The sequence below is a fragment of the Lissotriton vulgaris genome, chromosome 4_1, assembly GCF_964263255.1.
Source record: "Lissotriton vulgaris chromosome 4_1, aLisVul1.2, whole genome shotgun sequence".
NCBI classification, from domain to species: Eukaryota; Metazoa; Chordata; class Amphibia; order Caudata; family Salamandridae; genus Lissotriton; species Lissotriton vulgaris.
In genome coordinates, this window is record NC_141691.1 from 1,380,884,010 (window position 1) to 1,380,910,212 (window position 26,203).

The 26,203-nt window shown below is 44.5% G+C and overlaps 1 protein-coding gene across 1 annotated transcript in view; it reads left to right on the forward strand.

The window, feature by feature from the left end:
• COLEC12 (collectin subfamily member 12) overlaps window positions 1-26,203 on the forward strand; it is a 567,105-nt gene that overhangs the window by 407,654 nt on the left and 133,248 nt on the right. Inside the window, exon 4 of the mRNA XM_086965616.1 lies at window positions 21,965-22,063. Coding sequence (XP_086821742.1) covers window positions 21,965-22,063 — 99 coding nt within the window. The remainder of the gene's footprint in view (window positions 1-21,964; window positions 22,064-26,203) is intronic.

The window sequence follows — 26,203 nt, forward strand, 5'->3', positions numbered from 1 at the left end:
GGCTCACCTGAACATTGCATTTTGCCTAACATTAATTTACCACACCAATCGTAGAAGATCTCGGGTTCTCTTCCAGGGGATACTCATTAATAGTCATAAGCACTGAATAGTCCCGCCCACGTGCGGGATCCCGGAGCAATAGCCAATAATATGCATGTATCTACATATATATATATATATATACCTAAATACCCATTAATATAGATAATATGCATATACATATACAGCCAGAAAAACATCGTAGTAGGCTCCAAAACTGCCTTTTTTGCATGTAAAACTTTTACATTTGACCAAATAAAGACATATAAGTCACCATGTATTATATATGTAAACACACAACCTTTATTTTCAAAGGTAAAAACAGGCAGGATCATATAGGCAGATTTAGCCTAGGCAGGCTGCATAGAAAACAGTTGAAAAATTGGCACCGTGCCTTTAAGACCTCCAGGAACCCCCAGGCTCCCATCATGCACCACAGGTGAGTTTTTTTCCCGGCTCCTTCTGTGAGGATCCTGGAGCATTGAGCTCGCCAGTTGGTGATATTTTATCACTTGTTTTCTGGTAGAAAGATCATTTTTCTGACTTCACTCGACGTCTTTAGTCCCTAGCTGTCTAATTCAACAATTTTTTCTGACTTATGGCTATTTTGTCTTATCAAAAAAGATGGCTAAGTCAGACCCTAATTCGGTCTGTATTGCTTGTTTGCCTTAATCCCACAAGCCAAATCAATGTTACCACTGCAGCAAGTTTTCCAAGAGAACCCTTAGAGAGAGGGGGAAGATCAAGCTGCATTCCTTATAAGAGAGAGGAAAGGAAACAGTGAGTGGGCGAGAAGAGCATCATTAAAAAAAGCCCTCTTCTCATTCTAGAGAGTGCAAAGAAAGAGGTGAAAAAAGAAGGCATCGGTCTCCTTCCCAGTCGAGGGACAGATCGTTATCCAAGGTACCTCTGTGGTCAGAGTCAGCATCGAAATCGCCGTCGAGACGTCCGTCGACATCGAAACATCCTTTGCCGTAGAAGCATCCTTCGTCGTCGAGACATCCCTCGCCGTCGAGACAAGGTGAGAAGAGACAGAGGATGAGGTTGTCATCCACGCGTAGACGGTCCAAGTCTGGCTCACCTAGGACGTCAAGAGGTCGCGGTTCGACGTCGATCCATCGACGTCGAGATGATCTTAATCGGCTTCTCCTCGAGCGAAGAGACCTAGGGCGACGTCAAACTACCATTCGAAGTGTGACGCCCAGGTGGTGACTTTAGTGAGTGCTTCTTCCTCCCCTGGGCTTTAGATCGTGCAAGTATCTCAAGAGCCCTCCCCAGTACCGTCCCCAGCCCGGCCAACCAATCTCTCACGGAGATGGATAGGAGATATTAGAGAATGGAAGATCTGCAGAATTAATCTACCACGGTCTTCTTCAAGATCAAGGTCACCTTTGATCCAGTTAGTGCATTCTTCGGGGAGACACAAGAGTACCACACCTAGAAGGTCCCCATCGGTGAGAAGACGATTATCACGCTCTCCTAGGAGTAGAGCATCACGTCACCGAATCTCCTAGAAGACGAAGCTGTAGGTCTTCCACAGGGTCGTTGGATTCCAAGACAGACTATTCTCTGACTCTTTCCTCCTCTCCTCCAAGCAGAAAATCACCCATCAATGATATTCTAACCTTTAATGAGGTTCTCTGCCGTGGGGCTGCTAAACTCCACGTTCAAATTGCCGGTCTCCGCCACCAAGACATCGTGATATTTGAAACCCTGCCTCAGAAGTCTTCCTCCAGACCTTTGCTTCCTCTAGTGTCTGGTTTGCTGGAGCCTGCTCTACAGAAGTTTCTCACTCCAGCATCGGTGGGGGCTACACCATCTAGGATAACAAAGAAATATAAGGCTCCTGATAATGATCCCTTCTTTCTGAGGGCTGACCCTCCACCAAACTCTGTTATTGTGTCGGGGGCATGAAAGAATCAGACAGGGGCAGCATCATCATCTTTGCCCCCAGATAAAGACAATAAGGCCATGAACTCTGTAGGTAAGAGAATGTGCCCTACCTCGGCTTCCTACATGAAAGTAGCCAGGGCCTTGGCCCTGCTGGGTCGATATGATCGCTCATTATGGGACTCCCTTTCACGCTTCACGGAAAGCTCCCAAAAGAGGACAAACAAGACTTCCTTGAAACCCTGCATGAAGGTGGCCTAGTAGCCAATCAAGTGATTAGTGCAGCAACTGATGCTTCAGATCTAGCTGCACATGGCTATTCTCATGGGATTTGTGCTCGACGCTCAGCTTGGCTGAGACTGACGAGGCTGAAACCTGAAGCACAGCATCGTATTCCTAATCTTCTTTTCAATGAATCATTTATTTATTTATTTATTTATTTGATTTGTATAGCGCGTTATAGCCACCGGGGCCTCTAAGCGCTACACCTTCCATTCATCACTCTTCGGATCTCCTGCCGATGATGAAATGTCTCGAATGAAAACCGTGCTTGATACAGTTAAAGCTGTGGGTCTCGAGAAGAGGAAAGACTTCATCCGACGGTCCTGTCCTTACGACCGACGACAAAACCAACAGAGGGTACAAATCCCTCAATGGTCCTCGCAACAAAATCAAGGAAGGTCACACTTCTCCCAGCGACGTCCTGGTAGAGGAAGAGGTGGCAATTCAAGAAAGTCCACACCTGCTGCCAAGCAACAGCAACAAAAGCAGTGAGTGCTTGGTTCCCCTATCTCTGTTACCCACTCCGGTGGGGGGAAGTGTACGTTTTTACAAGTGGGTTCTGAATATTGTGAAGAATGGGTATACCATCAAGTTCAAGTCCCCTACACCTTCCATTCCTCCTCAAAAGACTGTCACCCATCGTATAAATCTCTTGAGGGAAGAGGGGTCTGCTCTACTCTTAAAGACCGCCATTGAGGAAGTCTCATGGCACCAACATCGACAAAGGATCTACACCCAATACTTTTTGGTCCCAAAGAACCGGTCCAAACAAGGAGTTCGGGCCTATACTAGATCTCAGACGTCTCAACAAATTCATTCTACGAGAAAAGTTCAGGATGCTGGCATTACACCAAATAATACTGCTGCTACATCAAGGGGACTGGATGTGTTTCATAGTTCTTCAAGGTGCCTATTTTCACATACCAATCTCTCCAAAGCATCTGAAGTTCCTACGGTTTCGCATCCAGTCAAACCACTTCCAATTCACAGTCCTGCTCTTCGGGCTGAAGTCGGCTCCTCGCACTTTCTCAAAGTGCATGGCAGTAGTAGCGGCTTTCTTGACGAAGCAGCACATATTCGTCTACCCTTACCTAGATGACTGGCTTCTCAAGAGTGCGTCTCCCACGCCCCTGCAACAACATCTTGCGCACTGTATTCATCAGTTGCATCGGCTCAGTCTACATGTAAACTTCAAGAAGTCTATCCTCAATCCAACACGGAGGATATACTATCTAGGCGCAACTCTGGACTCAGTCAACGCAAGAGCGTATGCTTCGGAGGAGAGACTCTCATCCCTTCTCCTCAAGTGTCAAACTCTCAAAAGGACACCTCGGACCATGGCCAGGCAGATCTCCTCCCTACTGGGGTCTATGGCCTCATGTATTTTTCTTGTGCCAAACGCCAGGCTTCACATGAGACCTCTACAGCAGACTCTAGAGGATCAGTGGTCCCAAATCTCCAATCGCTGTTAGGACAGATTATCAATACCTCTGTCAGTCCGACTCTCCATAAAATGGTGGATGCAACAGATTCATCTCATCATGGGAGTCCCTTTTCAAGAAGACATGCCTCAACAAACTCTGGTGACGGATGCGTCTCTTCAGGGATGGGGCGCTCATATGGGATCATTACAGATCCAAGGAATGTGGTCAGAGAAAGAGCAACTATACCACATAAACATGCTGGAACTCAGAGCTGTACATCTAGCTCTCAAAGCGTTCTTTCCGTCAATAACATCGACCTCTCAGCTTGTTCAGATGGACAACACAACAACGATGTACTACCTGAACAAGCAGGGAGGAACAAGATCCAGACCCTGGTCGCTGGAAGCACAGGCAATCTGGAAATGGCTTCTGGCACGAGATATGAGAACATCTGCAGTTCACTTGCCGGGCGTCCTCAATGTTCAAGCGGACAACCTAAGCAGGTACTTCGCAGAAGAACACAACTGGGTGCTAAAACAAGAAGTGGTAAAAGACAACTTCCACAACTGGGGTACAACAGACATCGATCTTTTTACGGACGCCGAAAATGCAAAATGCTGTGTCTTCGCCTCCAGGTACCCGCAACCAGGGTCCTCTGGGAATGCTCTGTGGATAGACTGGTCAGAGACATTACTCTACGCTTTTCCACCGATTCCACTCATTCCCTTGGTGATCAGGAAGCTGTACCAGTCCAAGACAGACATGATCCTGGTTGCTCCAGATTGGCCTCGCCATTGGTGGTATCAGGACCTCCTTCACCTATCCAAAGTACCACACAGGAGGCTCCATGTCATCCGGATCTGCTGACCAGGGCGAGCAGCAAGGTGTTCCACCCCAACCTGCCGTCCCTGAGGTTAGCAGCATGGCTCCTGATCCAATAGGGACATTTATGCCTCTCACAGGACTGCATGCAGATTTTAAAAGAGGCTAGGAGAGCTTCTACAAGAAAGTCTTATGCTTTTAAGTGGAAGCGTTTTTTCATGTGGTGTACTGACCCTATTAGAGGTCAAGAACAGGTACTGGTACTGGTGCCATACTTACTCTCTTTGGCAAAGGAGGTTTACAGTATTCCTCCATAAAAGTTCACCTGGCAGCGATAACAGCATATAGAAAGTTTCCCATTCAGGCTTCTTTTTTTCAAATGCCAGTTATTAAGGATTTCCTGGAGGGTCTCAAGAAAGTCTATCCTCCTGTTAGGGCTCCTTCTCCTCCCTGGGAGCCGAATGTTGTCCTATCTAAACTAATGGGTCCCCCATTCGAGCCCATTCATAAAGCTTCCCTGCAACGCCTGTCATGGAAGACTGCTTTTCTCGTGGCAATCACTTCTGCGTGCAGGGTAAGCGAGATACAGGCCTTGTGCTCTACAGAGCCTTATCTTTTTTTTCTTGCGTATAGAGTGAGGTTACGTACTCACCCGAGGTTCCTCCCTAAGGTGGTCTTGGATTTTCACATTAACCAGTCAGTCACTCTTCCCACTTTTTTTTGCCAATCCGGACACACCGGCTGAAAGAGCGCTGCATTCTTTAGATTTGAAACGAGTGTTGAAATTCTACCTTGATAAAACAAAGAGTGTACGAAAGTCTGACCAAATATTTGTGAATTATGGTCCATTGAATACAGGTTTTCCTGCCTCTAAAAGGTCCATTTCTAGATGGATAGTGTCATGCATTTTGTTATCTTATCAGTTGGCACAAAAGCAGCTCCCGGGCAAGCTGAGAGCACATTCTACAAGAGGCAAAGCTGCTACAATAGCAATGCTTAGGAATGTACCAATTCACGAAATTTGTAAGGCAGCCACATGGCGTTGGGTTCATACCTTCGCACGCCATTACTGCCTTGATTCTGACACTCAGGCGGATGCTCAGTTTGGTCAAGCATCCCTGAGAAATTTATTTGGGTAATATCTGTTGGTAAATTGTATTGGTAGACTGGTATTCGCCCGCAGGGTATGGGCATGGGCTTGCTAATCTATTCAGTGCTTATGACTATTGATAAGTATCCCCTGGAAGAGATGGATAAGTTACTTACCTGTAATCCTAGTTCTCTTCCAGGGGTATACTCATCAAAGTCACAAGCAACCCTCCCTCCTCCCCGGACGAATACCAGGCCTGTATATGTACCTGTTACCCATGCTGTGATTACACTGTTTTACGCCGCCCAAAAGAAATGACCTAACTGTCACCTGTGGTGCATGATGGGAGCCTGGGGGTTCCTGGAGGTCTTAAAGGCACAGCACCAATTTTTCAATTGCTTTCTATGCAGCCTGTCTAGGCTAAATCTGCCTCTATGGTCCTGCCTGTGTTTACCTTTGAAAATAAAGTTTGTGTGTTTCAAAGAAACTCAGGGCAGTTTTCTTCTTTACATATATCATATATGGTGACTTATATGTCTTTATTTGGTCAAATGTAAAAGTTTTACATGCAATAATGGCAGTTTTGGAGCCTGATACTGTATTTTCAGGCTGCATATGTATATGCATATTATCTATATATATGGGTATTTATGTATATTTATATATATATATATATATATATATATATATATATATATATATATATATATATATATATATATATATATATATATATATATATATATATATATATATATATATATATATATATATAAATATATATATATATATATATGTAGATATATGCATATTATTGGCTATTGCTCCAGGATCCCGCACGTGGGCGGGACCATTCAGTGCTTATGACTTTGATGAGTATACCCCTGGAAGAGAACTAGGATTACAGGTAAGTAACTTATCTGTCTCCTTCAAGGTAGTTAGCGGACCGCAGATACACTGTCCATATAAAGGTTTAAATCCGCGGACGCTTATATGCCTCTGTGACAATCCCAGTATTTGAAAATCAAGCATAGCAGGAGGAGATCAACTTCCTTAGTAGTTGCTCCTAAGCACACATCAAGCTCTTGAGAGTTTACTTGCACATCCAACCTGATCCATCGGATAGTATGAGGTAGACAGCTTACAAGTTATGCCAAACTCATCCGATCTGACCTTTATCTAAGTTTACATGAAGTGTGTTCTACTATCATAAACCCATCTCTTGGGAAACCAACTTCTTAAAAGAGGCTTAGGAGAGTACAACAGTGGCAGTCATGCGCCCTAGTGGAACTACTTCTGGGTAATCACAACCACTGGATGTAGGTGTTCCCAAAAGTCATTAAGAAATCCATGGGACTGATTCTTCTATCACTGGCAGTGGTAATAAGGCTACCTTTGTTTTCTCTCCAGGCTTATCTTCCATCTGGAAAGTTGGGCAAGAGAGGTAAAAGAGTGCAATTTTCATGCCCATCCAGACCAGCCAAAATGGGAGAAAATCCCGTCTTTATGTTTTTGTAACCATGGGATTCCGCAAGTCACTTCGTTGGCCAGTTGCATGAAAGTTTCTTTTCACTGTAGCTTGAAATTCAAAGCCAAGCATGAGCAGCCCAACTTCATACCAAAAATGAATCAACCAACGTCACAACCTTATGCTTGGGCCAGTGTCTTCTTACGCAATCCTATCAGAACAGGGCACTCTGAATGAACTTTGCCTAACTCACCTATGCCAAGATCTGCAGCTTCTAGGGATTCCTGAAATTCTAACAGTCCTCTCAGATTCAGCACTGGGCCCCTTATCGGTCGTTCTATCTTCTCATTGAGAGAGATAGTCAGCACAGACTGCATCACAGGCACACCTGTCATACACTGACTTGACCCAGACACATCTGTGTCTCTGCACAGAAGCTTTCTCTGAGCATCTTCTCTTTCCTCAAGTATACCTGGTCGTGGCTTGTGGTTTGTGATTACAGCACCTGCAGGACACAAACATCTAATGTCATTTGCCAACAATTAGTCCATGCTGAGGTCTTCCCTTAACCCAGCCAGTGCCTCAGTTGTCTGTCCACTTATCATCTGCTCGGCATTGGAAACAAGGTATTTAAAACACTCGCCAGTAGTATTAACAGCTTGACAGCAGACTCCGAGTAACCTTTGGTGGTCTACTTCATATGTATTGACCATCGCCTTTCCTCGGTGTCCGGCAGGTTAGTTAACATAGTGCCATTTAGTCTTGGCAGATGGGAGGGATGTGTAGTTTGATGCCTTTCTTGCACTGACACCCTTCCTCAGAGACTGACTCCACTTCTAAGGGGCTGCTATTGTAACTCTCACCCAAACTGAAGAATAGGTTAAAGGTCTGGGCAGTTAAAGTATGAGCAGGTATGACTGATTTATCCTTATGTCCCATAATTGTGGCATCCATCCTTAAGATTGATCTTGGGCACCTTTCAACTACCTCCACTCTTCCCAGCTTTGCCACCCGTCTTAAAAAATCATCTCTCCTTAGGGTTTCCCCCGTGCAGTCATGTGGAAATTACTACGGTTGCTTTAAAAAGCGTGGGTTTGCTGAAGACTACTTTTGTCTGAATGGCATTTTTGTATCTGATTACCCAGGTTCTTCTGGACCACTCAGTTCACAACCCATTTTCAGCTTCCCCCTCAAATTGCTTAAGATCAGCGATCTGCAAATCAACAAAAGACAAATGCGCCTCTTCTGCGCAAACACTCAAAAGATGATTAACTAAGATTAAACAACCCCTTAAAGGTGATTACCTTCGTCCCCTTCTTCCCCTTTACATAGCAATTCCATCCAAGATAAATGCCATGCATAAATAGCTTCATGTTCACATTCACCATCAACGCTCCTAAATATTTTGTATTATTTAGCAGGGGTCAACTCATATATTTTAATCACAGCATCCTTCATGCACTTAGACTTGCACCTATTGATGTCTATTGCTGTCATCCAATTTCATCACAAATCCATCTAGCGTTAAGGGATGTCTGCTAAGTAGAAAATCTGCTTCCCCCTATCATTTAAGTGTTGTGTGGCATATGTAAATTCAAAGCCTTTAATACACCTGATTACATAGCCCACTAGTTTGTAGTTGGGAATTAGGCCCATAGGGAGTTTACAACTTGTGGGGTGAGAGTCTGAGATGCAGTGCTCATTACTGATGCAGATGCTAGTTTAACAGTTTCAAATTGAAAGGTTTTAGCCTTCACATGCAAAATTCAACTCTTCCAGCTGTCTTTCCATTTCTGTTGCATTTGTTTTTCCTTTACATGCCTCTAACCTGAAAGCCTCCTTTATCTAACCAGAGTTTATCCATCTGAAGCTTTTTTTAGCTCTCTTCAGCTTCTTGTCGGAACAAGATGCAGTAAAGTTAACAATAGGATACCCCCAAGGGGTTGCTCTCATGGTTCTATGCTCACAGTAGTCTCAGAAATAGTCTCATCGTAGGCCCCTTCCCATCTCATTTGCCAATAACTTTAGCAGTTATGCACTGTAGACCTGCCTGACGGTTCTGACTACTTTCAACTGACTCTAACTCAGCTTTCTCAAAGTGCTGATCGTCTGCTATCTATTGCTACAGTACATTGAAGGCATAAAAAGCAGTTACAACGGATGTGCTTTTCTAAAGCTATTGTCAAACGTAGGACTTGATTGTGTAGTCACCCTAAATGTTGGCCCAAAAATACCATTTGACTTTAATATCATGTGCCAAACATTGTGAAGACAAATATATTGTAGACAAACACATCGAATGTAAGTAAATGTTTTCCTGATTTTTTTTACAATAATATCGAAGTTTTAAATATAGTTTACTCTAATATTTTTATAAAGGTGTGTTGTTGCATTTCACTATCTTTGCATTTCATTATTTATGTTGTGTAATATATTTTAAATTAATTTGAATTAGTGCAGTAATGTTTAGTAAGTAGGTAGGTTTTTTTCATTGATTAATTCCATATTTTTATTTCGTATTTGTTTACATGCTTAATTATTTTTAAATGAGGATTTGGGTAGGTCATGGGATTTTTTAAATTATTTAATACATTTTAATTGTGGGTAGTGGGTTATATTGGGGGAATGGGAAGGTAGTGTTTAAGTAAAATATGTGTAAATTGATAATATTTGCTTACTGTATTAATTATGCTAATCTTTAACATGTTTATATGTGTAAATAATGTTATTTTATAAAAATGATTTATATATGTTTTTTGTGAACTAGCATGTTATGTAATTTATTTCAGAATAGTGTTGTGGTTTGATGTTCGGGTGGGAATCATTTTTAAAATGTATATTAATCATTGTTACTTTTTTATTTGGTTTTTATTTTATAATTCTTTGTTTTGTGAGGTATATTTAGGAATAGGTGGTTAGTGTTTGGTATTTAAAAAAAAACAAATTATAATTAAATAAATATTTCTTTTATCATAAAATATTTTATTACTCTTTTATGTTTCGTGTTATGTTGGTTTTGGTTGAGGGATACTGTTTATTTGAATTACTATTTCTTTATTAGAGCACTTTAACACCTTGTCAGGTGTAGTAAGTCCTATATAAATACAATTGCAGTAAAATTAAATTAAATTATATTTTTGTTAATTTTTTCTGCATTTATTTTTGAAGATTTTTTTTATTTCCATATACATTTTAAATTATTTATTTATATTAAAACAATTTGTGATGCCTATTTTGTGTGGGATTGTGTTTGTTTTTGTGTTTTCCCTAATCTTTGTTAGACTGGAATGATAATAGTAAATCTAACTCCCTCAATGTATGCACTCTGCTCAGTGTTTGTTAGGCTAGAGTTATAATATTAAATATGACTTCCCCTTTGCTTGCATGCTCTTTCCCAGATGGTTGTTACAATGGAGTTAAATAGTAAATTGGACCCTCCCCCAATGTATGTTCTTTCCACGTTAATTGTTAGCTCAGAGTTAGAATAGTAAATGTCACTACTAAAAGCTGGTGATGATTGATTATATCAGTCGTGTACATACACGATTACCTGAACCTCAGTGGGGAAACTACCACTGCCTCTCCTTGGTAAATCCCTATTGTATGTCCTGACTGGGCTCCATTTTCACCCTGATTTAGTGTATGCACAGGAAGGTGCTTGTATTCATGACAGTGGAGGTTCCCATGGGTTGTGGCCACCTGGATATATGTGGTGCATAAGGTCGTAAGGTGGTCTATAGGATTTAGTTGGGGTTAGTGCTGTTGCCTCCCACAATCACTGTATGATCTCCGTACAACTGCTCTGATTCCCCTTTTCTCTAGAATGTATTATGAAGCCAATTGCTTGTGTCTGGTGTAGACATGTGGTGAATGGAGCATGAGCTAACTGATGAGACAGTGACGAGTAACTCCTGAACAGTAAAATGGGCCAAACGCAGGCCAAGGCTGCACACCTTATTGATTGAAGATGATCAGCCTGCCCAGCTCCCAAGCCTTTGCTTTCTGTTACTGAAAAGAAGAGTTGTCAGAAGCAAAATATTTCCCTGTGGCTGTCTCCCATAGAGCTGGGGAACAATTGAAAGGAAATGCACTTTGTCGGAGTTTGTTCCCCTCTAAGATTTGAAGCTACCTTTGAATTTTATCGGGCAGTTAGATTTGGGCCAACTGCCTGGGACTAGATAGCGGACCCGTGTAGAATAGACAGTGCTTGCTTTTTACTTCAAGGAGCTTTACATGGCTGTAATAATTATGCAAGGCTACTTGGGGAGATTTGAATTAGGACAGCTTCCCACCCTAGTTGGGCACTGTTGGTTTGTTGCATTCACTTTTTTAAGAGATCTAAGATATTTCGACCTACACTTTTTTTAATCTAAAGAAACTACGGTTCTTCAAGGCAGCTGGACTAACTGGTAAAGATGTGTGGTGTATAACAAGAATGCAGCTGGATCAACTCTGAATCTTTAGGCATTTACATGCCTTTTCCATGTTAGATCTGAATGTGATGTTCCTATTGGTCAGTTTTCAGCATATGGCTTCATCGTGAAGTTTGGGTCTGATAAAGGGGGGTTACGTGCTGGTTGAACAGGAGTGGAGAGTCCCCAGGGGGGACGTTATATTTCTTGACATCAACATTTTTCTGAATCCTGACCCGCCCCAGTGAAGCCGACAGACTACATCTAGTTATGAATGAAATGACTTGTGGTCAGCCGAGAGCATTTTTAACTGATTAGAAAAAATTATGTCTCCCCCATATCTTCTGGTGTTGAGAAATGTTACTGATGTTTTGCATGTTTCATTCTGATTCTTGATGATAGATCTCAGAAGGTGGTAATGTGCTGCCTCCAGTGACTGTATAGTGCATTGGAGGAGTATATATGGAACTATGTTTTTCTCTATTGGCCGTTGGAGAGATTTTTCTCAGATTAGTTTCAGTTTTGTACAATCAGCCGACAGCCAGAGTGAGGTCGTGGGTCATGTTACAACCCCCTTCATGATATATCGGGCACCAGGCAGGGCTGCCCTTTGTCCCCGCTATTGTATGCTTTAGTGGCTGAACCTTTGGCGAGCTCTCTCAGAGAGTACCATAGACACCCGGGGATTCGATTTCCAAGGTACAATCTTATTCTGTCGGCCTATGCAGATGATATGCTGCTGTACACAAGGGATCCATCTACCAAACTGGCCCCGTTGATTTGAGAGGTGATCAGATTTGGCAGCCTTTCTAGGTTAAATATCAACTGGAATAAGTCCATTATTTTCCCATTAACTCCGGCCATGGTTCCCTTTGACTTAGATTTACTGCTGCAATGGACCAATGACTCAGTGAGATATCTGGGTATAGAGGTGCACACCGACTCGGAGATAGTACTGAGGGACAACTATGGAAAAGCGGTTATTAAAATAGAGAAAGATATTGACAAATGGATAAGGTTGTCACTTTCCCTTGTGGGCCGTATCTCCTGGAAGAAAATGATCATCTTGCCTAGATTATTATTTATTTTCAATATTATCCCCATGGTAATCCTAAAACACATATTCAAAAGGTTTAGCCCTCTAATGGTACGCTTGGCGTGGGCGGGGTAATCTCCTTGTGCCAAGATGGATACACTTACACTCCCGTATTCCATGTGTAGGCTGAGTACACCAGATCTGCAACTATATTATAGAGCAGCACAAAGCTCCCATGCTATTACTGGTGTCATGGCCCACACCCTCTTCAGCATCTACTCATTGAGAGAATAACGGTTGGCCCATTTCCGCTCCCTTTGCTGCTCACTTCGCCTCCATGTAGACTCTGCGGATTGTTGGACTCCATAAATTCGACCGTACATGCTTGGCATGATTTACTAAAAAGACATGCAGCTACACTACTATACTCCCCATTGCTGCCACTGGGATGGTGTCACTGGCTCCCAATGACCGGAGAGAGGGTGGTGGTCCAGTTACTCAATGAGGCTCGTATTCACAATATGGACGACCCTTTCTCAGAGGGTAGGATTTGCACTCGGAGGAGGTCGTTGATGGTGCGCAGAGTGCATCTGTACTCACTCAATTTCACTATTTCAGGATACGCCATGCCATGCGGGCTCAGTTGGGCGAGGAATATCAAACCCCCCTGCCGTCCCCTCCTTCACTTAACTCCTGCTTTCAAAGTCTCCGATTAAATTGGTGTCTAACATATACGATATGTCACAGGAGTTCAGGTGCACACACTATTCCTCGACCAGTTGCATTGGCAAGCCGACTTAGGTATTCCACTAGATGACAATAAATGCAAGTACTGCTGTGAGGTCACGCAGAAGGTGTCATTAAACGGCAGACATAGATTGATTCAATTTAAATACCTTAATAGGGTATATTATACCCCGGAGCATCTGTGTAGGTACGGACTGACCGCTGCGGTATAGGCGGCGCAGATTTTCTGCACGTTGCTTGGTCTTGACCCCAGATAGCATCTTTTCGGAACCAAATATTTCATGAATTGGGGGGAGTAATAGGAACACCATTCTCACCTGATCACCTGACTGCACTTTTGGGATATACGAAACCTCTGAAAAAGATGTAACAAAACTCATAGGGTTGGGACTGCTCTTGGCAAAGCGCAGAGTGGCAATGCGATGGTCACGAGGCCCCCTCCCTCAAAATCTGAATGGGAAAAGGACATGATTTTCTGTAACATGCAGTCTGAAATATATAGTGAGCTAATGCCCCCACAGACCCACCCGAAAAGTTCTTGGGGTCTGTATAAACAATATATAACGGTTTGAGGCATGAGCGAGTCAAATGATGATTAGTGTGATTGCATAGAGTTATGACTTTCATGTATTGGTGTGACGAGATGTACTGACTTGGAACACAGTGCTGATTTAGTTAAGATCCGATATTTTTGTAGGCCTGCCTGTTGGACTATGCCGCAGGATATGAAGATTTTCTTGAATCCTAGTAGATGGTAATACTGTAACACCTTTTATATATCCTTTATCTTACTCTGACTACTTTATACTCAAATGCTATCGAATCACTGTACGCTGCTATGGTATGTTTAACAAAATGTAATACAATGTTTGTTGTTAAAAAAAACTGTGTTTTTCTCTTATAGTTGCATTATCTGTTGTATTTTGGAGGTTCTCCAGCGCAGGGGGCCCCAACCATTTAGGGAACCCCAACCCTTCTTGGGGCCTCCATTGAGCCCAAGACCAATGAATATCTGAGCAATCTAGGGACCCTTTTCGCGTTCTGCAGGGGGACCCCATCATTTTGAGTTACGCCACTGTTTGTGTGATTGATACATCTGATGTGATTGTAATATTCTAATGAAGTAATGCACGTGATGATTCTTCTGAAAACAAAATAAAACAAACTTGATTTAAAAGGAGCTCAACATAATAGTGTAGTGGGAGGTTATAACCACAGGAGGAATTCCTAACTGTACCCCTCTCAGCGATGAGTACTATACACCCCAACTAAGGAGCTACTGAAGGAGGTAAGGCAGAACCTAAGTTCATCTCCATCGAATCTTACCTTGTGGAGATAAGAGACCCCGAGACTTCCAACACCGACTAGCATGTCCCCTCTGAGTGACACCAAGATCTGTGAGAGCCCAGGTGCTCCACTCCAGCCGCTGCCTGGCAGAACCACTTTTTCAACCTGATGGCCGTGAAAGGCTTCAGTCTACAACAGAGCATCATCACTGGGCCATATTATTCTGTGTAGGTCCAGAGTACCCGGCAGAACATCACCGTAGTGCTCCCGATTTCCTGCCATGTGCACCCTTTCCCTGTTTCCCAGTGGCCCACCTACTCTACATCCACTGGCTGTGCCTGCCACACACCCCTGCCACCGCCAGAGTGAACACTACGACCGCTGCCATGCCATGCAGCGCCATCCAAGCCTTTGTCCAGAGGAATGCCATGTGTGACCTATCAAACAATACTGGTCCAGGCATAGAACAGTGGCAGTGAAAACACCACACCCCAGATGTCTTGAGAACTGTACCCCTGGTTGTGAGTGCAACACCCACCCCTCTGAGGATGGCGGGCGGACTAATGATGCCCTTATTGTGAAGGATATACTTGTTGCCTGAATTATCTGCTCTACCCCACACCTCAGTCCAAGAATAAACTAGTAGAATAAAGAAATGTACTTGCCAATTCATTGAGCTCACAGTAATGTCTGGCCACTGCACTTCCAAGGGCCGTTACAATACTCACAAAGACTGCCAAACTGTCCTTGAGTCACGCAGGCTGAGGAGAGCTGGCCCGACAGAGTGTGTGAGACAATTGTCTGCAGTCTGGTGCTCCTCTCCCTTTTTAGGGCTCGGACTACGCCCCCGAAGGGGCGGAGCTTCGAGATCCTAATGTTAAAGAAAAAAAAAGGATATGTAGGGCTATGGCCAGGCACATTCCTTAAATTCCATAGTGTTTTATGGCATGTGCCTAGTGATTAGTCTTCGCTGTGCTGTCTATTTAGTAGCCTTGACGTGATAGGCTATATTGACTTTTCGTCCGTCATTGATGTTAGTTTCATGGCATATTCTGTACGTGAACGAGCACAGCAGAGGGATTAATCTTAATTAGGAGCTGTCAGAGTGCCCGTGTAATGCAATCCAGATGATGCGTGCACTTTCACAGCGGTGAGCGCGTTCAATGTAAAATGATGAGGCAGCAGGCGAGGCTCACAGAAGATGACTCATACATGCTCGTCCACACTGTAGTTCTTGTGTTTCCTGAATACTCTCATTTCCAAAGGTCATTTCCTTCTTTTCCTCGCACGCTGCGCTGCACTATTTTTGTCTGTGGTTTAAAAAACGGGGTTTAAAGGCGTTTTATTTTAAAACATTTGGATTCTGGTTCTGTAAGCTTTGTTTTCGAATTTTAATAAGTGCTGACATGCAGACTACTGGTTGAATAAATGATGAAGGTTAAAAGTGACCTTCGTGACACGTGCTGTTGAGCCTGACTCCCAGAGTTAACATGCAGTCATCATTATTTTAAAGTTTGTGGAAAAAACGTGAATACGCAATAATCATGGAAAACAGAGCCTTCCCGCTGTTACAATGGGAATTCACAAATGTCTTGTGTGTCTCACGTAATGCCAATGGCTATTTCATTAGGAAAAATTAGACTCATTGATACATGCACCACCATCAGCAGTACTACCAGTACTACAGCCACCAGTACTACCACTACCACCACCACCAGTAGTAACAGTACCACGACCACCAGTACTACCACTAACACCACCACCACCAGTACTACCACTAACACCACCACCAGTATTGACAGTACCACCACCACCAGTACTACCACTACCATTACCACTACCACCACCACCAGTACCACCACCACCAGTACTACCACCACCCCCAGTACTACCAGTACTACAGCCACCAGTACTACAACTACCACCACCACCAGTACTAACAGTACCACGACCACCAGTACTACCACAACCAGTACTACCAATACCAGTACCACTACCACCACCAGTACTACCACCACCAGTACCACCATCACCAGTACCACCACCACCAGTACTACCACCACCAGTACTACGGGCAACAGTACCACCACCACCACTAGCACTACCACTACCGGTACCACCACCAGTACTACCACTACCAGTACCACCACCAGCACCACCACCACCAGTACTACCACTACCAGCACCACCAACACCCCCAGTACTACCAGTACTACAGCCACCAGTACTACAACTACCACCACCACCAGTACTAACAGTACCACGACCACCAGTACTACCACTACCAGTACTACCAATACCAGTACCACTACCACCACCAGTACTACCACCACCAGTATCACCACCACCAGTACTACCACTACCAGTACTACGGGCAGCAGTACCACCACCACTAGCACTACCACTACCGGTACCACCACCAGTACTACCACTACCAGTACCACCACCACCAGTACCACCACCACCAGTACCACCACCACCAGTACCACCACCACCAGTACCACCACCACCAGTACCACCACCAACAGTACTACCACTACCAGTAACACCACCTCCAGTACTACCACTACTACCAGTACCACCACCAGTACTACCAGTACCACCACCACCAGTACTACCACTACCAGTACTACCATTACCATTACCACTACCACCACCACCAGTACCACCACCACCAGTACTACCACCACCCCCAGTACTACCAGTACTACAGCCACCAGTACTACAACTACCACCACCACCAGTACTAACAGTACCACGACCACCAGTACTACCACTACCAGTACTACCAATACCAGTACCACTACCACCACCAGTACTACCACCACCAGTACCACCATCACCAGTACCACCACCACCAGTACTACCACTACCAGTACTACGGGCAACAGTACCACCACCACCACTAGCACTACCACTACCGGTACCACCACCAGTACTACCACTACCAGTACCACCTCCAGCACCAGTACCACCACCACCAGTACTACCACTACCAGTACCACCAACACCCCCAGTACTACCAGTACTACAGCCACCAGTACTACACTACCCCCACCACCAGTACTAACAGTACCACGACCACCAGTACTACCACTACCAGTACTACCAATACCAGTACCACTACCACCACCAGTATCACCACCACCAGTACTACCACTACCAGTACTACGGGCAGCAGTACCACCACCACTAGCACTACCACTACCGGTACCACCACCAGTACTACCACTACCAGTACCACCACCACCAGTACCACCACCACCAGTACCACCACCACCAGTACCACCACTACCAGTACTACCACCAACAGTACTACCACTACCAGTAACACCACCTCCAGTACTACCACTACTACCAGTACCACCACCAGTACTACCAGTACCACCACCACCAGTACTACCACTACCAGTACTACCATTACCATTACCACTACCACCACCACCAGTACCACCACCACCAGTACTACCACCACCCCCAGTACTACCAGTACTACAGCCACCAGTACTACAACTACCACCACCACCAGTACTAACAGTACCACGACCACCAGTACTACCACTACCAGTACTACCAATACCAGTACCACTACCACCACCAGTACTACCACCACCAGTACCACCATCACCAGTACCACCACCACCAGTACTACCACTACCAGTACTACGGGCAGCAGTACCACCACCACCACTAGCACTACCACTACTGGTACCACCACCAGTACTACCACTACCAGTACCACCACCAGCACCAGTACCACCACCACCAGTACTACCACTACCAGTACCACCAACACCTCCAGTACTACCAGTACTACAGCCACCAGTACTACAACTACCACCACCACCAGTACTAATAGTACCATGACCACCAGTACTACCACTACCAGTACTACCAATACCAGTACCACTACCACCACCAGTACTACCACCACCAGTATCACCAGTACTAACACTACCAGTACTACGGGCAGCAGTACCACCACCACTAGCACTACCACTACCGGTACCACCACCAGTACTACCACTACCAGTACCACCACCACCAGTACCACCACCACCAGTACCACCACCACCAGTACCACCACTACCAGTACTACCACCAACAGTACTACCACTACCAGTAACACCACCTCCAGTACTACCACTACTACCAGTACCACCACCACCACCAGTACTACCAGTAACACCACCACCAGTACTACCACTACCAGTAGCACCACCACCACCAGTACTTCCAGTACTACCACCATCAGTACTACCATTTCCACCACCACCAGTACTACCACTACCACCACCACCAGTATTACCACTACCACCAGTAATACCAGTACTACCACCATCAATACTACCACCACCAGTACTACCACTACCAGTACTACCATTACTATTACCACTACCACCACCACCAGTACCACCACCACCAGTACTACCACCACCCCCAGAACTACCAGTACTACAGCCACCAGTACTACAACTACCACCACCACCAGTACTAACAGTACCACGACCACCAGTACTACCACTACCAGTACTACCAATACCAGTACCACTACCACCACCAGTACTACCACCACCAGTACCACCATCACCAGTACCACCACCACCAGTATTACCACTACCAGTACTACGGGCAGCAGTACCACCACCACCACTAGCACTACCACTACCGGTACCACCACCAGTACTACCACTACCAGTACCACCACCAGCACCAGTACTACCACTACCAGTACTACGGGCAGCAGTACCACCACCACCACTAGCACTACCACTACCGGTACCACCACCAGTACTACCACTACCAGTACCACCAACACCCCCAGTACTACCAGTACTACAGCCACCAGTACTACAACTACCACCACCACCAGTACTAACAGTACCACGACCACCAGTACTACCGCTACCAGTACTACCAATACCAGTACCACTACCACCACCAGTACTACCACCACCAGTACCACCATCACCAGTACCACCACCACCAGTACTACCACTACCAGTACTACGGGCAGCAGTACCACCACCACCACTAGCACTACCACTACCGGTACCACCACCAGTACTACCACTACCAGTACCACCACCAGCACCAGTACCACCACCACCAGTACTACCACTACCAGTACCACCAACACCCCCAGTACTACCAGTACTACAGCCACCAGTACTACAACTACTACAGCCACCAGTACTACCACTACTACAGCCACCAGTACTACCACCACCAGTACTACCAGTACCACCACTACCAGTACTACCACTACCAGTACTACCATTACCAGTACTAGCAGTACCACAACCACCACCACTACTACCAGTACAACACCTCAGTAATACCAGCACTAACACCACCAGATTAGTGAGTAGAGTAGTGAGTGCAGAGTAGTGAGTGCAGAGTAGTGAGTGCAGAGTAGTGAGTGCAGAGTAGTGAGTGCAGAGTAGTGAGTAGTGAGTGCAGAGTAGTGAGTAGAGTAGTGAGTAGTGAGTGGAGTAGTGAGTAGTGAGTGCAGAGTAGTGAGTAGAGTAGTGAGTAGAGTAGTGAGTAGTGAGTAGAGTAGTGAGTAGAGTAGTGAGTAGAGTAGTGAGTAGAGTAGTGAGTAGAGTAGTGAGTGCAGAGTAGTGAGTAGTGAGTAGTGAGTAGTGAGTAGTGAGTAGTGAGTAGTGAGTAGTGAGTAGTGAGTAGAGTAGTGAGTAGAGTAGTGAGTAGAGTAGTGAGTAGAGTAGTGAGCAGAGTAGTGAGTGCAGAGTAGTGAGTGCAGAGTAGTGAGTGCAGAGTAGTGAGTGCAGAGTAGTGAGTAGAGTAGTGAGTAGAGTAGTGCAGAGTAGTGCAGAGTAGTGAGTAGAGTAGTGCAGAGTAGTGAGTAGAGTAGTGAGTAGAGTAGTGAGTAGAGTAGTGCAGAGTAGTGAGTAGAGTAGTGAGTAGAGTAGTGAGTAGAGTAGTGAGTAGAGAGTAGTGAGTAGAGTAGTGAGTGCAAAGTAGTGATGAGTAGAGTAGTGAGTAGAGTAGTGAGTAGAGTAGTGAGTAGAGTAGTGAGTGCAGAGTAGTGAGTAGAGTAGTGAGTAGAGTAGTGAGTGCAAAGTAGTGAGTAGAGTAGTGAGTAGAGTAGTGCAGAGTAGTGAGTAGAGTAGTGAGTAGAGTAGTGAGTAGAGTAGTGAGTAGAGTAGTGCAGAGTAGTGAGTAGAGTAGTGAGTAGAGTAGTGAGTAGAGTAGTGAGTAGGACATCACAGGCAGCAGCTGTGCAAGCTTCTTACACTCACAAGGAGACCACAGGCAGCTGAGGTGCAATCTTCTCCTACTCACAAGAACGACATCACAGGCAGCAGCAGTGCAAGCTTCTTACACTCACAAGGAGACCACAGGCAGCAGAGGTGCAAGCTTCTGACACTCACAAGAAGAACATCACAGGCAGTAACGGTGCAATATTCTCACACTCACAAGGAGATCACTGGCAGTACACATCACATGAACACACTCCATAACACATAGCAACAATACATTGGCATTTACAATGCCATTAGCTCAAACTCAAATAAATCCGAGCCCGATTGCATTTCTAATGCTTGTTTATGTTGCTTGTGTTCAGCTGCAGCCCGCAATTTTGCACATGCATTTTGCCAAAAGAGGCCTTAAAAATATCTGTGTACCGTGCTCCTCAGGTGATATGCTTGCAGTTTGTCTGACTGAGTCAGTCTGCAGTTGGACAGAGAAAAGTATCTTTAGTACTCCCAAAGGGGAATTCCACCAGCAGGACAACATGAAGTAAAAAGCATGCATAGCCCATCATATTAGAGTGGGTAACAGGAAGGAAGGGGAATCGTGTGTAGTCTTACTTTTCTGGCCTTTCAGTTCCCGATGGTAAAACTGGGGCTTATACCTTGACCAAGCAATAATGCTTTGCTCCCTAAGCGGTTTTACTGCCCGATATTTCTGCCCACCTCGCAACGAGCGGTCCGTGAAGACATACGTGAAATCCTTTACTTTGGCAGCTGACCGTATGCAAGGGCATCGGAGCTGCCGGATTTGCAGTTGAGTGATTAACTGAAAATCCACCAATTTCTGGAAGAAACTTTAAATACTGAGTAGAATCGATCAGCCGAAGTTCCTCCACAGTGATAGCTTTAGAATGGAGGAGTTCAGTAGTATTCAGAGTTCCCTCCATGAACTCTAAATCAGACCCTACATACAAATGCACTTCACTGGATAACCAGGTTACTCTCCTTATTCCTCTGAGTGCTCCAGCAGTAAGTTGGCAAGGATGACGTGATTGAGGTCTTTGATGTCGGTTTCTCTGTTTTAGATGTGGGTGAGCGAGAGAACGGTGCAATCCAGGGTTTGTATACCAAGCTTGGGTGGGAATATGGTCCCTATTGTTGCTTCTGTCCAGAGTTTATGTTCTGTTTGCTGACTGGAGTTACTGATCAAGAAATTGCCGGTTCATATCATTGTATTTTCTCGTTGCAGTCGTAGAAAAAATGGATGGCGTGACAGACGACATGGAAACCTCACATAGAGACTATGCGGAAAAGCTCTCTGAAGTGGAGACAAGCCTGAAGAAATTAGGTAATGTTAACACTACAGAGCCGCCTGTAACCCAAGCTGACGCGTAGTGCTCAGCGATTGGAGACAGTAGTCTTTTGCGTGCTGGGTTTTTATTTATAATTTACAGGAGAATACGGTACACTTGAGGGCTGATTCACAAGGGGTCTCCGCACTCGAAGCATAGGCCCCGCAGTCGTGGGGGAGTCTCCGCACTCTGGGCGGAAACTCAGCAATGAGAATTCACATTGTGGGGACCCAGCCTAGAGTGTGGAGACTGCCCCACAACTGCGGGGCCTCCACCATGAGTGCGGAGGCTCTTTGTGAATCAACCCCTTGGTGTTTACCTCATGCTGATGTATTTTGAAGAGCCCTGTCCTGAACAGTCCCTATCTACAGTCCTCCTATCCCAAGCGGCTGACGGTTCAGGATACCTCAGTGTTTCAAAAATGGAAAAGAGCAATTCAGTTCTCAAGTCAGTTTTTCACTCAATTTAGACCTGCAAGAGTGTTAAACTAAAGAGCCCTCAAACAAAGTTCTAAATGGATTTTCTGTATTTTTCCTAACAAAATGTTGCTTAGCAGACCAAGAAATTAGAGTTGTTCTCTAACCTTTTCTGGCACAGCCCCTCATTGATCTTTATTTTTAAATCCAATAGGCCTCCATAGCCAACACAACTACAGATGCCTCTTACTAGTTTGTATATTAAATTTGGAAATAGTTTATTTCTCTTTCAGTCCATTTCGCCTCTGTCGGTGAGTCCAGGTACCCTGGCATCTACCTCCCGTTCTCCTTATATTCCATGTCATATGATCTTCAGTGAAAGCAGTACTCCCTGATGTTTGGAGGCCAACCACCTTATTTTCTTCATGCCAGGAGATATCCAAAATAAATCCATAGCTGCCAAAGTTTCAGATTGCTATGTGTGACATTTTCATAATTTCAGTGTAATTATGAGTGACAGTTCAACGACTATGAGTGACACTTTCTCCCAAGGAAACTCAAGCAATGAAGACGAGGGAAACATAAATATTAGAAATTACACCCATTTGAGCAATGTGAATCTCTGAGATCTTAAAACTTCTGAAAAAGCCTAAGAAATGGAAGGGCACTAACCTAGTAATCTGATCGCATTGTTGAATAAATGTGTAAGCACGTTTTTCACAGGTAGTGCTTTAGTAACAGTTGTAATGCACCAAAGATGACAGTGGCTCTAAGTATACTGTCACCCTCTACCCCAAAACGAGTTAAACTAGTGCAACTACAGTGAGCTCAGCTGTGAGGAGTCAGAGTGCGTGACTGCAGTTGGAGGGTGGGCAGGCAGCTTATTCAATAAACTTACTCTAAATAAGCACTATATTTATTTTCATATTTTCATTACCCATATAGATCTTGTACTCTCAAATGAAACTGCAGACTGGTTGAAGGTTACAGGCAAGGGTGGTCTTGCTTTTCCTCTTTATATTGTATCAAAATGAATGATTCATTTATGATCTTTATATTTTTAAAGTTTTCATGAAAGGAGTACCCTTTTGGGTAAGAGAACAACAATTAGATTTAAAGATGCAAATTTGATGGCCAGTGGGTAAATGAAGCGGGTGTGAGTTTTAGTACTTCACTCTTGACTCCTGCAATCAGGACCCCTGCAGTGTGTCCCAAACATCAAAACTGAGGGAAAATACTTGAATGATTGCCACATGTGCAGGTTTGCGAAACAATGCCCGCTGCTTTTCTGTAGCAGTGACGATAAGCCCTGGAGTATTCCAGAACTTGGTATTGTGGCTGCCAGTTTGAGTAGGCCACGGGTAAACAGAGAGGAGATTGGCCCATATAGTGTATGGCCACCTTAGAGGAGCTTCACTAGAAGGCAAGCCAGAGGAGTAGGATGGGCCACCGATCAATGCAATATCCCAGTGAGAGGGCCCTGGAGAACACAAAATGACCTGAATGATCTCATGACTGCGCCCTGGGCTAAAAAGCACTCCCAGGTTTAGCCATGGCTGATCAGTGCCCAACCAGCAGGCTTCAAAAAGCAGATTCGTTTTTCCTGTCACTCAGTTGAGGCACTTCTGCGAGCCGGCGGTGGGGCAACAGGCGGGCCTCATGGTGACTGGCCCACTACGATTGAAGATTCTGAGTTGGTGCGGTCTGCGGTATCCATACCGTGGCGGTGGGAGCGGTGAGCTCCCTCAGGTTCATGACGGCGAGTAAGCCGGTGGGGTTGGGTCCACACGGATCCATACCACTTTGGTCGTGCAAGCGCCATGCTCAGCAGGGCAGCCTGTGCCCACACACACACACTGCAGCAGCAAAAACTAAACTGAAATGCCGCCCGCTCATGCTGCGGTTGTCCGTCACCACCATAAGTCTGACAAACTAACCGAGAATCACACTGTCTTAGTAGTAGCCATTGGACACTGACAGTGACTTCTCCTGACGTAGAGTTATTCCACGTGGAGTCCAGTGTTGTTACATTATAGCACAGTAGGAGTAGCAGCTACTGAACAATTGAGCCAGCCCCCAAGTCCGCTGGGAGCAGTGCGCGGTGTGTGCGACCACTGCAGTTTTCAGTATTAGGGCATTATAGCAGCAACCTGGCTTGACACCAGAGAGGTGCTAAATTGCATGATTTTGCATTTCAGTGCGGTGAGGCGGACCACCGCGCTATAATGTGTTAGTCTAATGCCTGCTGCATGGTACTTGGCAGGGCTGTAAACCCAGAACTGTGCCTTCTACCGGCAGGTTTTACAGGCAGACTTGCTGCTGTAATTAAATAGAGTTGGTCCATATAAATCATGGTTGCACAGTGCGGTCAATGACATGGTGGTCATCAGATATGCAGTGTTATTTATTTAGCTGCCTGACTCATCAAAATTAAAGCCAGAATGTTAGAATACAGAAACTTACAACTACTGGAATCATTTCGGAAAATTTACAAAACATTTATAAACGGTAAATGTACTATTTATAATTGTGAGTGAAACATTTCGGGGGGGGGGGGGAAGGAGGTTGGCGAGCTACCAATACTTCACAAATCCAGGCCGAAGGGGATTAGTGGTTGCAGTGTGTAATAGTTCCAACAGCCTGATTGAATTGTTGGCAGTCCTTCGTCACACAGAATCGAAATAGCTGTTACAGGGTCCAGTCCTGAAAAGTACGTTTACACCCTGAATGCTCTAAATTAACATTGTATCCCAAATTGATATCTAAATTCAAACAATTGTTATAGCAAACTGCATTTCAACTCTTCAGAGACACTGGTATTTTAGCCACCTGTATTCTTTTTTTAAGTTGAAAAAGAATTTGTATTAATATTATGTGAACACATCTCAATACAGTACATAGATAGAAAGTGCAATTGTAAGCATATAATCTATTAAGGCAATATGAGGGAAAAAGGGGGGAAGAGAGGGGAGGAAGGAGGAAATGGCATTCATATATATCTCTTTTGAACAAAACTACTTCTAAAATGAACACGTTTATCATTACTAGCATATAGAAGGGAAGATATAATGGCAAATAAAGAGCATCAACAGAAAAACAGTTGCAAATAAATAAAATAAAATCATGGGGGTTTGGGTACTTCTTGAAATCGGGGGTTATAAAGCCACCTGTATTCTGATATTACAAAACATATGATTCGATTATATATTTACAAGTGTCCTCATGCAAAAACATAACAATATAAAGGCACACTGTCTTTCTAATTCTATACTCTTCATGGGAAAATATATCATTTTTGTCTTGTGTTTTGTGCTCTTAGCTATTTCTTTTCAATACCAGAGAAGTATTTCTAAGCCCTTTCATTCTGGTTGCATATTTGTTTTTCTGTGTAAACTACTACCAGTAACTAAGCCAGGCTGGCAACTACCCCTGTATTGCCAAAGCACTGACGATGATATGTTATACGTTATATGCTGTAAGAGGAAAAACCAATAAAAAATAGCTAAATCTCTAAGGCACTTCTTCGTAAATCTTATAAAATGTCCATCCTTTGGAGGGCTATCCCCAACTGAATGATAAACACTGGGCAAGTAGCAATGTATTTCATCCACGCCTCATATGCATACCTTTCATTTCCATGCCTCTGAGAAACAGGATGTGCACTCCACAACAACCCTGGATAGGGTATTCCACCACCTCTCAGTAAAGCTGTCCAAACAG